This window comes from Sander lucioperca, chromosome 10 (genome assembly GCF_008315115.2).
Source record: "Sander lucioperca isolate FBNREF2018 chromosome 10, SLUC_FBN_1.2, whole genome shotgun sequence".
Taxonomy (NCBI): Eukaryota; Metazoa; Chordata; class Actinopteri; order Perciformes; family Percidae; genus Sander; species Sander lucioperca.
Window position 1 is genome coordinate 27,264,553 of NC_050182.1, and position 15,447 is coordinate 27,279,999.

Here is a 15,447-nt window from a genome sequence, read left to right on the forward strand (position 1 = left end):
TGTGACTTGTACTTTATTCTACGATTGTTTTTTGTCAAATAACTTTTAGTTGTATGTAAAGCTCTTCTGCCTCTAAATGTGTTATACAAATGATGTTTGATTCAGATTGACTGAAGGTGAAACAGGCAAGACCTGTTACATTTATTCAGCAGGCGTCCTATAATTCTGTCACCTCAACAGCTTTAGACACTCTCCTGCTCAGGCTTTAAGCATGCGTGTGTGTTTGTGTGTGTTTGTGTGTGTGTGTGTGTGTGTGTGTGTGTGTGTGTGTGTGTGTGTGTGTGTGTGTGTGTGTGTGTGTGTGTGTGTGTGTCTGTCTAGCTAAGGAGGAAATTCAGGGAGACTGTTGCCACCGCTGTTTCAGCACCCAACAGTAAAGTATTGATCTCTTGTTTCAGCAGCTCTCTCTTTTTCCATTTCTCTCTGATCACTCTTCCTGTCCTCCATCCCTCTATTCACGCTCTTTCGCTTTTCCACAATTTATTGCCACTATATTTAATTAAATGTTATTTTCTATTTCCATTTAGTGCCTTCCCTAATCATCATAAAACTCAATCTAATGCCCTTCCCTTTCTTTCTCTCCTCTTTCTCTCTCTCCTCTTTCTCTCTCTTACTTTCTCAAATTCTCCCTCATTCCATCCTTATCCCTATTCTCCTCATGCGGTTTTTCCGCCCCTTGCATCCCTCTCTTCCTGACTCCTACAGATGTTAACCTTGTAGCGCAGTTTCCTCAGGTTGGAGAGACACAGACAGAGAGAAGAAACAATGCAGAGCTCAATACCTCCACCCTCAGGTGATGATGTGAACTTTTCTCATCGCTAATAAAATCAAACCTTGATGATTCATGGATTTTTACAGCAGCTCTGTAGAGGGCTGTAAATCATTTTAAGATATCGTCCTCATAAACCTTGGCACGGAATCATGGTTCTTTTGCAGACAGAGATGTATAGTATCGGGATGCTGCGCTCAAGAGTCTCCTGAAGACTTTGTTCACCTGCAGACTTTGAATGGAACTTAAACACCTTTTTCTTCGAGCTATTATTTTCAATACAGCTAAAATACAATGTTGCAATAGTTCTAGGACAGATAGATAGGCAGACAGACAGACAGACAGATTACTGCACTGCTTAGAATTTCAAATCAAGAAAAAAAGAAAAAAGACCAAAAGTCATCACAACTTAACATTGTAAGTGATGTGCGTCGGTGTAGGTGTGTGCGCGTAAGAGAGAGAGGAAGAAAGTGTGTGTTGTCAGTCTCATTGCAGTTTCTGCTCCTTCACAGTCAGCCTGCGTCAGTTAAAACGCTGAAACTGTCATTTTCCCTGGAACAACACACACACACACGTGCACAGACACACACACAAACACAGGTAGTCGCACACACACTTTGTTGTTGTTCATATTAAATTCTGGAAAGAAGTTTTTCTCTTTCTGCAATAAATAAGTGGACCTGTTTTAATTTAACAATCCTCATTATTCTGAACACCCACATGGACGTGAAGTGTGATGCTGCTGTTTATAAATTAACTTCCTGCATCTCCCAGGACCAGTTTAAATGATTGAGGTCTTATAGGGTGTTTAATGCTGGAACAAAGTGTTTTCGTTGTTACCAGCAAATTTCTATGAATCATCACAATTTATCAGTTTATATTTTACTGTAACAAGAGTTACGTAAATCCCAGCTGGTTCATATTTAATGGGACACTTAAGTGAATGAAAGTTAGGAAGAAATTAAATTCCTGCAGATTTGAAGCAGTTAACAATAACATCCTTCCAATCAACTAACCCTTCATAAAGATACTACAAATAATCCCTGCTATGCCCTTGGTAGCCACACACACACACACACACACACACACACACACACACACACACACACCTCTTCTGGCAGCAGATCAAGAGAAGAAAGCTTGCGCGTGTCGGTGTGTTTTCCTGTATTGTGTGAATTGTGTCTGTGCTTGTGTAGTAAGTAAAACAAAAACGGCTTCTTGGACAAATCCAGTCTAAATAATCTTCCTATCCTGGCCGTCCAGATACCAACACTGGGTCCCATGTGGCTTCATTACTGTTGCTGCTAATTAAGCAGCTCCAAATAAACACCATCATATGCCTTCATTAACACAAACACAGCAGCATCAACACATGCTTAAACTGGATGCATTTGTTGGTGTTGACATGGATAAGTGTGGAAATACATTATATGTTGTGGATAGTGTAAAAAAGTAACACTATATATAATAGAATGCATTTACTATTCCTTGTGAAGTTTATATTCTCAACTACGTTTACCATACCATTTCTGCATCGTCTTACCACTTAGTAATCTATGTCTAGGAGCCTAATAAAGATGCCAGACTTTCATTTGTTGATGTGAATTTGTTGAATATCATAAAGACAAACCCTTTTAAAATATATACTTTACATTTAGTGTAACAGTACTTTAAAATACTATTCATAATGGTGAAACAGGTAACAGTGATGGACTTAAACTTTTTTGAATGATAAATTCATATTCCTGCTTGTCTGGAAAACATGGCTATTATCAGTGAATATCAATACCAAGAATTATCGTTAACCCAAAAGTATAGTTGAAACCATAAGCCGATTAATTTATTACTTGATCAATGGAAAATTATGCAACAATTTGGGCAATCGATTAATCATTTAAGTAATTTTTCAGGCAACAAGACGAAGAGTCTACAGCCATGCTAGCAGCTCTTTGAGGATGTACTTCTGCACAGCAGTGCTTTGAGCCAAGTACGAACGACCGCATGCTAACATGTTCACCCTGACAATGCTGATGTTTAGCAGTTATGTTTACCGTGTTCATTATCTTAGCTTAGAGTTCGCTAACATGCTAAACACAAGGTACAGCTGAGGTTGATGTCTTACATTTCGCAGGTATTTTGTTATAAACCAAAGTACTGATGATGGTGCTAGGTGAAAAGTCAAGGGCTCACCAAAGTTATTGCAATTCATGGAGGGACATTAATGACCAGACCAAATTTCATGGCAATCCATCCTACAGATAGGGAAACATCTCATTCGAAACCACTTACTAGAGGAAAAGTCCAAAAGGATTCATCCTCTGGAAACCGTGAATGTAATCCATTTGGACCAAAGTAGTGACCAAGTGACTGGCGTAGCTATCCCTACAGTCACACTGTACTTTACGGTCAAACAATGAATCAAAAAAATAATCACAAAATGAATTGATATAATACAAATAATAGTTAACTGCAGCCCTACCAAATTTCATAGAGGTATGATATGTACCGTAACTACAACGAACAAATGGAGACAGATCTATGGTAAAACCCCTCAATGTCCACATGTCCACACGTGTACTGTATAAGCACTGACATCACAAATAATTAAACTGTGCCAACATTAGTGACTCATACTGGAGGATAAAGCTGTCCTTTACCCATATATCAACCTCATGACCATTCACTCACTGTATGGACAATATAGGAGAGTCAGAGTATATCCACCTCCTAGAATGCATCACTGGATGGCGATGTGATTTATTAGCAGCCGGCAAGAGGGTAGACAACAACTGAAGATCTAGTTAGCTTAGTTAATATAATTAATTTGCAGTAAAAAAGAATGTAATTACAAAAGAGCTGAGCGTAGAGAAATCATTGAATTGAGGTGAATTACATCAGAATGCAGAAAGCAAAATGCTTTGAAGTCCTTTAAGGACAAGACACACACTTTTTAAAACTGTGTCAGGCTAAATAGTAACATTTGTGTCAGCGCATATACATACTGTACTGTACATGTCCTTCTGAATTCATACTCTGTCTGCACAGCAGTGTGTGTGTGTGTGTGTGTGTGTGTACGTGTGTGTGTGTGTGTGTGTGTGTGTGTGTGCGTGTGTGTGTGTAATAATGAGCAGAAGATAAAACATAATTGTATGCTAAAATCTCAGCACTTCAATTTATTCCTCCATTACAGCTCAGAATGCAGAGAGAGAGAAGTCTTTGATTATGAAGATGTTAAAAGCTAGAACACAATGTAAACAACAGCAGACCGCCAGACTGAACTTGTACATTTTCTTTCATCAAAAACAGAATTGATCCCTGATTTGCATACAAAGACATTAGGCTACAAAATGCTTGGAATGTGCAAATGTTTGAGGACTGCAGTGTTGCAGTTTTTTCACAGAGTTTTGCTTCTACAAAGTGTGAGGTTGATAATGTCAGAGGAGCTGCAGAGCCAGAGAAAAGCTGTGATAAAATGCTTCATAACCCTGTGAATAAAGGACACCTCGCCTCTCTTCTCATAACCCTTCAAATCTCCATCTTTCCCCACCTTTTCCATTTCCAACAGTTTACCCTTGAGCACCCTTTAAAGTAAAAAAAAACAACAACAGTATTACCAGTATCCTATGTTAAAGTCACAGACCAGAGTGTGTTGCAGATAAAGGGAGGAGAGATTATCTGTACCTGTACAAAGGTCGAAGTGAAAGCATTGTTGCCTCACATTTTGAGCTATTAGTTTTTAACGGAGGAGGAAACTGCTTTTAGGAAATCAAATAAACTGAGTTTAGATAACAGGTGTCACAAACTAACAAACTAGCATGTTGTGTTGAATCTTGCAGTGTTAATGAGTGATGATTTTTCAGTGACAATTATATGGAGTTGACAAGTTGATTGGAGTGTTTGTTCTCTCAAAGAGTTGATTTCTGACTCTGGGGCAAATGTTCAAAACTGCTTCAAGTCTCCAATGAACTCTAAAGGGTATATACAGTTACCCTATGTTCAAAATGAACACTGTTTATTTGTATGTCGTATTTGTTTAAATGTCACTAAATATATGATTATGCTGAAGTTCAAATGTCAAGTCAGATGTGAGCTAAATATGCACATGACATTGACTTAAGTTGGTTTTCTCCCCAACCTTCCTGAAACTTCATGAAACCTCAAAAGCATATCTTTACATTTTGAATTTCAGTCTGTTTTTCATTACCACACACTTGTCACATTGTGGAAAGTAGTAGCTACAGTAGAAACGGTTCATTTACCTGCAGCTACCAGTAGCTAGTTTTTTCAGGAAAGCCGAATCAATTAAAGAATTATTTTAGCAATTACCTCGCTGCATATTTATGTAAATATATTTTGTAATTTTCTATAGGGACACTAATTTAGTGAGATTTTCCATTGAATTGATAGGGAGTAAATCACAGAGAACAGATTGTAGCATTGTCTGTGGTGATGCAATTATTGGAAAAGTTTCCCAATTAATAGCAAAAGAATAAAACATTCTACAAGAAACGATCAGCATACGACCGTATTCCCGGGTTGTGTGTGTGTGTGTGTGAGGAATATTACTCACTCTTTCAAAAGTAGCAACATGACATCATGACTTCGCATAAACATACACGCCCACTTTCTAAAGCCAAGTGGCGTGTTATCTGTACTCATTTTGAGCGCCGTATACAGCGGACGGGTTGGGTTTAGGAAAAGAAGAAAGCTACGGTTGGGTTTAGGAAACGTGACACGCAGGTTGAGTTTAGGAAAAGAAGAACCGGATGGGTTTAGTAAAAGAAGAAAGCGACGGTTGAGTTTAGGAAATGTGACACGTGGGACACGAAGGAAACGTGACACGCAGGACACAATCCTCGGTCTCCTGGGTGAGAGTCCTGTGTTTGACCCATCCACCACCATGACCAACCTCCCTATGCGGATTTTTGCCCTTTCATACTACTCGCTACGACGTAAATTCACACGCAATCGCAAGGTAATGTAAGTCAATGGAGGCCAATGGCTTTGATAAACATGCTAAAAAGCGAGTATGCGTCACACCAAAAATGGCATACGAACTGGCGTGTCATACATACGCCACTTTATGAGATCAGTCTGAAGTAGAATGACTAATGATGCCACACAGTACCAAGCCGAAAAATAGAAATAAAGTTGGACAAATATTACCTGAGGAGATATTAGCAACCAATATTTCTTTTTTTACAACGTGCTTTACGATTTAGGCGTTTATATATGTGTTTTTTTTCCACTTTGAAATATATATTAGAGGTGAATAGTTAAAAGCAGCTAATATTTTGAACCCATGAACCTTTTCTCAATCCCTCCCTTTGCGCTTGATGTTTTACACCAAAACACATCCTCACCAAACCTTCAAATGCATGCAGGTTTGAAGGATGAAATTCTCCAAACTCAACCTATTTCACAGTAGGAAAAACACTGCGTCTCCATTATGTCCCTATACGAAATTGTTTCCATTTTACATCACGCTCATATAGCGAGTGGTGAATGACATTTCCCCGGGCCAACTGTTAAACATGGTCTGCTAAACACACACACACACACACACACACACACACACACACACACACACACACACACACACACGTATGAAAACAAACTGTGTTGTCTCTCTCAGCTCTCTGTCTAACTCCCACTTGTGCCCTTTAATATTCTGAAGCAAGTCAAACTATTTGAGGTGGCATTATACTGTGCCTGCTGCTTGCATGTGTCCAATAAATATCACAACAGTGGTAAACTGCTCTGATTGTAACCTTCTACATGATATAATTAGCTTTGAGTTTAATGGAAAAAAACAACACTAAATGACATGGGGTAAAGAGTGAGGAGTTTAGCGCAAACATGACATCTGACGGGTTGTGATTCATACTCAAACTGACAACTTTGTCAGCATGAAGCATGTGTTTACAGCCAATGAGACACAGGTATTTAACATCACGTTGCACCCTGAATGACAGCGATGTTATGATCACATAAAATATGGAGGTGTTTTTTTTTATTTTATATATATTTCATCAAGACAAATTATGACGATGATGGCAGGCAAACATTTTGTTTGACTGAGAGGTGTTTTTTCCTAAAGTGCCGTTAAAGGTATTTTTGCAATAAGTTTGTCAAAGTTCAATAAACACCAAACTGCTGAAGCTGACTAGAAAACAGAGTGTTTATTGACTGGCTGTGAGGGTCTGATGCAAATGAGGAAGTTGCGCTGAATAATCTGAATGGACGAAACACAAATGCGGTCCTCAGGCACGACAAAACATTTTTTTAATACCATACCTCTCAAAAAGAGGCAAATGCAGCACTTTCAATCATTTATACACTGGTAAAAATCACTTATGTGATTAGGATATAAATCCTTAATAACTAATTTTCAACAGTAAAAAAAACCCCTCAGATGATGTCTGGGAGAAAAAATAAATTACACCTACACACTACATGACACTATTAATCAAGAATGAGATCCATCGAATTACCAATACTCCAACTAAAAGTCCCCAGAGTCATAGCCACAGCACTCTCGTAGATGTAACATCATTCTCACGTTCCTACAATAATCAAGTTTAAAAAATAAGCATAGGATCATAAGCTCAGGAGAAAAGGTCTGTTTTTTTAACCATGATAGAAGGATTTCCAGAGTGCAGTGTGATTCAGCAAGGAAGGGAACCTGCAGGGCTCTTTAAAGAATATGATTTCAGATATACAGAATAAGAAAATAGAAGGTTACTCTGTAATTCTCACTATCCTTGGAAGGTTATTCCACTATTAGAAAGCTAAGAAAAGTAAAAGCACCTGTGGTTATTTTCCCGCAGGGAAAGATGTGCTAAGAGTCCAGTAATACAGCATGCTGCATGGGCCAGAACACTAAAATGGACCATGATCTGGATGGGATAGCTCTGCCAGGAGCTTGGTGGTGCTTTCAGTTTGATACATGCAGCTACATGCAGCAGATCTATTCCAAGGCCCTTGACAAGAGGAAGTTTGGTATCAATTAATCCCTTCAGCTACTATTTTCCCACTCTCTTCCCAATTCCAGCCATCTAGCAGGAAGTCCATCTCTTTCTTTCTCCCTCCCACCCTTTCCCTCCCTCAGACACGTGGAGATGGATGGACAGTGTGTGCAGGAGTCCTTGGCTCAACTGCAGAAGTGCTGACGTGGCGCCAAGCCCTCTAACAGCGTGATGACGCCTCTATCTGTCTCTCCATGGTGCACTCTCTCTTCCTCACACGCATATAGACACCCACAGGTGCATTTACAGATAGGTACTTCACTTACTAATGTGAGGCTGAAAACACATAGACAGAAAAGTGCACTCTCTCACACATTATATTTGCATATAGATTGATGTGCTCACACATGCACATGAACAGGCACTGGTGCATGCACGAACACACCTCTCTATCACTGTCTGTCCACTGACACCTTTATCACTCCATCCAGTCTCCTATATAATCAGCATCAGTCTCTATTGTCACACTCCTACCATCACCATCACAAACACACAGGCTGTCACACAGACGCACCCACACACAAACACACTCAGGTCAGCTGAGTGATGTTGGTGTGTATTGCTCTTCTGCTTGTGTTAAAGTGAGTCATCTATCCTTCCACAGCTTCATTACAACCTGCAAGGGCAAACACTATCTCTCGCTCCCTCTGCCTCTCCAGATGGAGGGAGAGAGAGACAGATATTCAGTAGATAGTAAGTGAGATCTCTCTCTCTCTTTGTATCCCCCCATCTTGCTCTTTCTCTCTCGTTCCCTCGTCTCTATATTTATCCTCTGTCTCTACATCTACTGCCTTATGTCTTATGTTTTCAATCACACAGTCTTCTTTCTTCCTCTCCAACCTAGCCTTAAGCAAGTGCCAGCACGGTTAAGCAGCTTGTGATGTAAACATTTTAACCCACTGAAAGATGATGCAACAGAGTAGATAAATGCACCTAGACAGATGTGACAAAAGTATGTGGACACCCCTGTCCAGATAACTGTTTGTTTGGGGCATTGTTTTATGGTTTGGGGAACACAGCGCAGTGTCAATTAAGGGCTATCTTAATGCAACAGGATACAAGGATATTTTGTACCATAGTGTGCTTCCCACTTTCCAACAGGAAAAAAAGAAAGAAAAAAAGAAATGTTTTTCTCACTTTCATGTTGAAGAATAAGAGCCCCCAGTAAGCTGTTACTGTACAGCCTCACATTAGTGCCTATGTTTTTGGAATAAGATGTTCAAAATGTCCCATATGGGTGTAATTTTCAGGTGACCACCCCTAGACAGGCAGCTAAATGTAGAATGTTACGGATTCGCAGCTCAGACAGAGAGCTTGTAGAAAGCTTCAGTTTTTGAGGCCTATACAGAAAGCATGAAAAATGCATAGGTAAAACCTCTTATTCTCTAAATTTTGAATGGCTAGCTGTTATCAAAAATAACTGTATCTGTAGAGCATTAAGCAGACTCGCACGCAACAGTGGCTTCTACAGCACACTATACATAGTTCAACATCGAATCATATTTCCAACTTTCTGAATGTGCCAATGTCCAGATCCATCTCAAAATAAGAAACAGTCACTTATATTACTTATATATCACATATATACTAATGTATTCATGAATGTGTTTTGACTTATCACCAGGGAAGGCTGTGACACAGATAATGTTTTCACGAAACACAGACTTTAGGTTTTTCAGCTGGGACCCTCAAATAAGACACAACACAATGGCATGACTCACCAAAATGTTGAAGCAAGATTCAAGTCTTGGACTCCCTCTACTGGCTCGTAGCAAAGGCTGATAGAAAATGCTGTGGAAATTGTTGCACTATCGTGGCCGAGACGTCTCTTCAATGTAATCATGCTGCTCAGCTTCCCTGAGGAAGATTATAACAAGTTGTAAGAAAAGACGCCAGCCAAATGCTGAAACTCTGGAGGAACTATGCTGCTTTTATCCCTTTAAAATCAAACAACAGACCAGCTTTTAATCACACTGTACTGTCAGCATGAACAAAAGACAAAAAAAAGCAAGACGGAAACGGGTCAAGCTTAATGTATTTTAATGGTTCAGGGGAAAACACTGTAGTTCAGCAAAGACTTTAAGAGTTAAAACAATTAGTCATAAGTTTTCTATTGATCCCTCCCTAAGGTCGCTTATCCCAACAACTGCAGACAGGCTCATTACTCCAAAAGACATCCTTATAGACAGTAAGGACTGATAAAGCTGGATCAATGCCACTGATCAGTTCACACCACAGTATTGATAAGCACACAGAACTAGAATAGACAGAAAGGGCATTCTAATTAAACGAAAGCTTTCAAAACAGTCTTTTGGCTGCTATACACAAGGAGTAACAGTAACTTACAGGGTGAAATATAATTACCCTGTTTGCCACAGTCTCAGGGAAGATAGTTGAAATCCCAATTCATTATAGTACTTTGGCCATACAGTCAAAAGAGATCTGCATCTTTAACTAGACTAAAAGTCCATATTAGGCACACTAGTAGACCGGTCAAGCTGTAGTGCTTATTAGACACCACAATACTATGGATGGACAAAAAATAGAAACTTAACTTTTTTTTAATCTGTGCCAGTAATGGAATAAAACAAATAACGTTTGGCATGTTTGGAGGGTGAAACCAGAGGAAACGCCATGTTGTTTCCTAAATCATAAGAGATTTACTTATTATTGTGGCCATTGTGTGTGAGGTCATACTGAGCTTGTCAGGCCCAGCTCTACATCATCAGACTTAGCTCAAATTTCATCTGCCTAAACTGCAATAAGCTCAACATCCATCAGGCTCATGCATATGTGGCTGAGCCACTTCACCCATATTTGTCAACTCGCCCACTTAGATCTAATATGCTAAATTTACTGTCTGCCCCACGCAGCCAGCTTAAGACCCGAGGTGATTGATCTTTTGAGTCTTAGCATCTAAACTATGGAATGCTCTGCCTCCACCCTTACTGTCTGTGGTTTCTGCGGATTTTTATTTTAAAAATCAGATAAAGACCAAGGCTACCTGTTTAGACAGGCATTTGGCATTATTGTGTAATACTGAGTGTGCATCATGTTCTCGCTGTATTGTGTTTCTTGAGATTGCCTCTTTAAAGCACTAGTTTGTGACTTATGTCTGTGATAAGTGCTTTTACAAAAACATATTACTTACTTACTTGAAAAACCCCTCAATCATCAAGTTTGTGCCCAACAAGCCAAAAGCAAGTATGCCATTGCTGATTGCTGAATAACTTTCAACTAACAGCTCCAGTAGGCCTATAACTTGTATCCTTTGTAGAACCACTGAGAGAGTTCTAGCTAGTCATCTGACTTTCTCTGTGGACAGGCACTTAGACCCACTTTAATGTGCCTACAAAAGCTGCAGAGGCACTGCTGAACATGCTTAACATCACTAGCCTACATTATATGCATCCTAAACAATGTCAGTTTTTTTGTGTGGATTTAAGTTCAGCTTGAAGACACATCTGATAACTGAGCAAACTCCATGATGATCATGTGATGTGATAGAAAGCCAGAACAGAGCTACTAAATGGTAGAACGCTGGTATTTATCATGCATCAGATGCACTGGGCCTGATGACAGGGAGTCAAAACAGTTCTATTGTATCTAGGTCTATTTTGGGAGGAGCCCAGGCTTGCATGCAGCCTGGCACCTAGTTAAATGCTTCCACGTATAACCTCAGGGTCTGACTCACCTGTTGGTTTACAGTGTGCAACAGTCAGTCAGACAAGTTACAGCAGCAGGCTGCGCACTGTGGCGTCATGAATACACTCCTACCTCCTTATGTGAACTGTACGGATATTTGAGCTTTGGGCGGATTGTTTAGCAATAGCAGGCGCAGCCCATTGGCTTCCCTTTCTTGGGCTAACGTTACCAACCCTACGCTACTATCACAAGTAATGTTACACTGTAGAAGTAAACTTTGAGTAGATTTAACTAGAGTTGTTTTTTTCTCGGTCATTATGGGGGACTCGGGCGCGACCGGGGCCTTAACTCGCAGGAGAAGGGCAACTTTGGCAGCGGGTAAAGGTGCGGATCTGCTGCCGATGAACGGGAGGTCTGCAGCTGTGCGTCAAAGCTCAGTGACCACTGACATTACCAGAGACAACGGCCAGGCAAAACGAAATCGTTCACTGGAAACAGTCCAGTCTAAATCAAAGACTGAGAAGCGCAAGAATGACATACGTGAACGACTGAGGTGAGTTAAACTAAACTTACCAAACTGTTGTTTTGTATGAGGAAAGTTCAAAGCAGTCGTTGTCAAATATCTAGCTAAACGGCTAACGGCTAAATTACATTAAGTATTAACACCTTATTTAGTTATCATACGTTGTAACGTTAATGTTAGCTAATTTGCAGCAGACCGTGATGGGTTACGGTCACGGTGGCTGGTCAGGGTCGTTTGGGGTGACGTCCCATAAACCCTGTTGATTTTGTGTCTGTTGTCGTTGTTAACGTTGTGTGTGCGTCTGTGACTGTCTGGGGCTGTTCATTGATTAGGGGCGTATCTAATAAGGTCCCAGGGTGAATTGTGGGTTAGCTTGATAACTTAATATAAAGCCAAAGTATACCATGTGAACTGATTAACGTTAAGCACTGGTTGGTATTAAGTGTACCATTAGGCTAACTAGTCGGCTATACTTTATTGTGGTGTTCTCGAATTAAATAATGAAAGTAACGTTAGTTTGGGGACAGATTGAACCACACCTTCGAAAATTAGACCAATTCCCCCATTAGTTTTCTGAACTGTTGCCACAACAATGTTATTATTGGGTGTAGCCTATTGTTTTTGCTGGCATATATTCCTTTCTTTCTTCTTACTAAAACTGCCAGCAAATCTAGAGGTCAGTGTGTATGTTCATAAGACAACAGTCGATGCAGTCGATATGATGCTAGAGTCAAATTAAAAAAATGTGGATTGTTTCACCCATTTATTCATCTAATTTATTGCCGTAGCTGTCATAAGACACAGGAGTCCCTGCTGAGTTCTGCCAGTGGTTACAATAACTACAGAGGAATCCTCAACTGGTGTGTGGTCATGCTGGTAAGACACAAGTTTGCATACACACAAATAAACATGCATGTACAAATATTTGCATACATACAACACCTAAGCCATATCCACATGATGGATTGAAAACAAATCTTTTTAAATCTGTTTTGACTCCCAACTAAATTTGTGTCCACTACTTTTTGAAAGCATTCTGCAAATTGGATTGGATGTAAAATTAACATTTTAAAAAACATAGCCTAGGCCTACATAGAGGATGGTGACAACTCATTCACAAACATTGATAATCTGCTTCCAGTTGGTTAGCTGTGTTAGGAAACCATATTTCTTGTTACTTCTGACTTGATTTACAGATGGAACGTGATTGTTTGTCTTACGTTTCAGTAACAACAGAGAAAAGACATGTTGTCACTGAATTATTTTTCTGTATCTGTTTTTAGATGACTGCATGAGTACGAAATAGTGATAGAGTAGGTCTTGACCACACTGTATAATTTAGAGAAACCCAACAATTTCCCCAAGAGCATGCTTTTGGTGAAAAAAAAAAAAATAATAATAATATAGCAGGTTGCTTATATATCTGAGGTAGGTGGATATGACATATTTACATGTTTAAATTATGTGTTTAACACTAAATAAATATAGTATTTACTTAAAAGGTGGATGCTTAGTGTTACAGGGTTATTTCACAGGTATTGATCCTGACACTATGGACTGGTGTTATCATAGTGACTGTGGGAAGAAATTGTTCTTGTGTCTGGTTGTTTTGGTGAACAGTGTTCTGTAGTGTCTACCAGAGCAGAGAAGCTGAAACACGTTGTGTCCAGGGTGTAATGGTACTGTAGTGATGCCTCCTGCCCGTTTCCTGACTCTGGAAGAGTGTATAAGTCCTGGATGGAGGGCAGGTTGGTACCAATGAATTTCTCTGCAGTCCTGACTGTCCGTTGCAGTCTGTTCCTGTCCTGTTTGGTGGCTGATCCAACCACACAGTGATGGACGTGCAGAGGACAGACTGGATGATTGCAAAGTAAAATTGTATCAGCAGTTCCTGAGGCAGGTTGATGTTCCTGAGCCAACACAGGACATACATCCTCTGGGTGGTCTCCTGTGATGTCCTGCAGGCCTCTCCACACAGACGCAGGGTTGTTGGCTTGTTTTTCAGTTCATCAGAGTAGCTTCTCCTTGCTACTCTGATCTCGCTTTTTAGTGTTTGTTGGTGAACATCTCCTGTAACTGGTGATGTCTTGCAGGCCCCTAATGTGAATGGAAAGTGTTTGACAAGTTAACAGCATTTTCAAATCCATCTTTTTTTTAATCCTAACTGAGATAATGCCTTTAACATCACCCGTATACACTTCCATCTTCCTCTGTGTCCTCGTGCTGCAAAGCCCTTCTGTTAATCCAGGCTTTGAACACAGATCGTTGTGTTCATCGCAGGAGGTTTTTCTTCATTCCCACCGAACTTCTGTCCCATCCCCAGGCATAGAGCCTTTGTGCTGGGTAATGAGATATTACAATTTATTTAGAAAAAGGAAGAGCGGGGAGGAGGAGAATGAAGAGGAGGAGAAATAGGCTGAGGAGAGGATAGACATGAGATATAGGGAGAGGTAGGAATGCAACAGAAGGAGAGAGAAAAGTGTAGAGAAGGAGAGAGGGGATATGGAAGGATGCATTTAATGGATTAAAAGCGTAGAAATTACAATATGAACAAATGAAAGAAACATACAGAAACAGAGAGGGTAATATTGTGGAAATACATACATGAGACAGTTGGGTGAATATCTTCAACTCTTGCTTTGTGTTACAGGTGTTGAGTAATGCTCGCCTCTTCTTAGAAAACCTGTTAAGGTGAGTAAGTTTGGACTCTTTTTTTTTTATTCCTGTCTTTTTCCTTTGTGTGTCAGTGTCCTGGTTTTGTGCATGCTGGTTCGCTGGAATGGAGTATTATGTTATTAGTCACACCTGGGTATTTCCTGCTATGACAAGTCTGCTAATGTCTGCTGTAAAAAAAAGTCTTTATATTAGGGCTGTCAGCATTAACGCGTTAATCGCGATGCGATTAAGGGCTGAGCATAACGCGTTCATTTTCTTTAATCGCATTAATCACATGGCGCCATTCATTAATTTATTTTACACTTCACTCGGCTTTGCGTCGTGCCTAGCAACACCCCTTAACTGTTCTAAAATCACTAGAATCTAGCTAGGCTACTATTTTGACCCTTTGCCACACTTTTACTTATCATCAAGCTGCCATACTTCCTCGTAACACATCCTGCTGCTGCAGGCTGCAGGCATGATGGAGAAAGACAGCAGCAACACAATTCTGAATGGCGCTTTTTATTTTCCAAAACTCCAGGATGGCTCAGTAGACAAGTCGAAATCCATATGCACATTGTGTAAACCCGAAATAAAATATCACCGAAGCACGTCAAGCTTGAGCTACCACCTACGAGCTAAGCATAGTAGTACAGTTAATGTGACTCAGGTTGATGCTAGTAGGCTCAGGCAAAGCACTATTTTGGAGAGTGCTACTTGCCGACCTGCGGATGAAACCAAATCCCCAAAAATTACTACAGCTCTTGCAAAATGGGTGGCAACTAACTGCAGACCTGTCAGCATCGTAGAAGTCTCGGGTCTTA

General features: G+C 40.1%; 1 protein-coding gene and 1 long non-coding RNA gene across 3 annotated transcripts in view; one reads left to right on the forward strand and one right to left on the reverse strand.

The window, feature by feature from the left end:
- Positions 1 to 9,091: 9,091 nt before the first annotated feature.
- On the reverse strand, positions 9,092 to 12,240 carry LOC116049464. The gene is made up of 3 exons (XR_004104868.1): positions 12,016 to 12,240; positions 9,519 to 9,654; positions 9,092 to 9,137 (listed from the first exon to the last, which is right to left on the reverse strand). It is a non-coding gene; the product is annotated as an uncharacterized LOC116049464 (long non-coding RNA).
- Positions 11,476 to 15,447, forward strand: part of dgat1b (diacylglycerol O-acyltransferase 1b) — a 33,338-nt gene continuing 29,366 nt past the window's right edge. For both annotated transcript variants that reach the window (XM_031299133.1, XM_031299131.2), the window contains exons 1-3: positions 11,476 to 11,995; positions 12,754 to 12,841; positions 14,616 to 14,656. In XM_031299133.1, coding sequence (XP_031154993.1) covers positions 11,760 to 11,995; positions 12,754 to 12,841; positions 14,616 to 14,656 — 365 coding nt within the window. In that variant the 5' untranslated portion in view covers positions 11,476 to 11,759. The remainder of the gene's footprint in view (positions 11,996 to 12,753; positions 12,842 to 14,615; positions 14,657 to 15,447) is intronic.